This window comes from Perkinsus marinus, assembly GCF_000006405.1.
Source record: "Perkinsus marinus ATCC 50983 genomic scaffold scf_1104296929260, whole genome shotgun sequence".
Taxonomy (NCBI): Eukaryota; Perkinsozoa; order Perkinsida; family Perkinsidae; genus Perkinsus; species Perkinsus marinus.
Genome location: NW_003216527.1, coordinates 1 through 1,160, shown reverse-complemented (window position 1 = coordinate 1,160; position 1,160 = coordinate 1). Strand labels below are relative to the sequence as shown.

General features: G+C 51.5%; 1 protein-coding gene across 1 annotated transcript; it reads right to left on the bottom strand.

Annotated features, from left to right (window-relative positions):
- Positions 1-350: 350 nt before the first annotated feature.
- On the bottom strand, positions 351-956 carry Pmar_PMAR015221 (hypothetical protein; the record flags this gene model as incomplete). Its single annotated transcript, XM_002787898.1, has 2 exons — positions 351-771; positions 814-956. 2 exons carry the CDS (start codon positions 954-956, stop codon positions 351-353), a joined length of 564 nt encoding a protein of 187 aa, XP_002787944.1.
- Between the last annotated feature and the right edge of the window lie 204 nt (positions 957-1,160).

Sequence of the window (1,160 nt, the reverse complement as noted above, 5' to 3'; positions counted from 1 at the left end):
CCCGACACAAGGGACCAGGGCCTGGTCAATACACACTAAGGGATGGCGATTTCGACAGGTTCAATTTGGAACCTGTGGGATGGAGGTAGGCGTTCGCTAGTAGTGACCATGAACATGCATTCGCAGACCGCCCTGGATGGCTGAACTGGAGGAGATGAGAGCTTCTCAACGGGCTTCGTGACGGAAGTAGTCCCAAGCTGAGCCACAACCAGTTGACTTATTTGCACCATATTATGCTCCTATCTGCCGTCACTAAGTAGTTGTTGCGTTGTTCCTGGGAGTACGGGAAATTCTGCCAACTAACACAAGCTGCAAGTTTGAATACAATGAGACACCACTTGAAGTAATGGTCATGCCATATGTGTCCGCTCACGTAAAGCTCGGAGGTATTCCTTCATCTCCGCCTTCAGTCCCTTCTTGACTGTCTCCAATCCCTCTGCATTGACTCGATCCCTCGTGTCGTCCCTTTCAGCCGAATCACGTCCACAGACAACCGCACAGTCTTCGTTCTCGGCACTTCCGTTATGTACGTCGTCAACCCTTGGTGGCGGGTCGAAGTGCAGGTCGCGAGGCTTTTCTTCGAAGACTACATCCCCCTTTGATCCCAGCCATTCCTGGCCCTCGCTAGGAGCATCGTCTTCATCATTACACTCATCAACAGTCGAGTAAGGATCGGGTTCGGGCAAGTTGAGCTCTTCTCGCCTTTGACGTTGTATTTGCCGTAAGCCCGTGACCAGCTGAGCCATGGCATTCCTCTTCTCCTCCAAGTATCTACAATCGATGGTCCAACTCTAACGAGGATATTATCAATACGCTTTTCTGGCACTGATCTCTGCATTGGTCCCACCCTTCACGAAGGCTTCAGCGCCCGCCCTCTCCTCTCTACTCACAGGACTCTTATCGATGTATGTGAGGGAAGGTACAGCTGCGATGACCCGACGTCTATAGTGCCGCATTTGACGAACGTAGGGATTCCCTGATGAGCTCGTCAGAGGAGCACATTGGCCGACTCACCGTATGCATAGAAGTCGTTCAGTTTTGGACAACAACTCTGCAGAAAACTGATCAACTCCGTTCCGTTCTCCATTCCCTCTGTGGGTGATGCCTCCAACAGATTGTAGCTTACATCAAGACTCAGTAGCCAGGGTATCTGACCCACC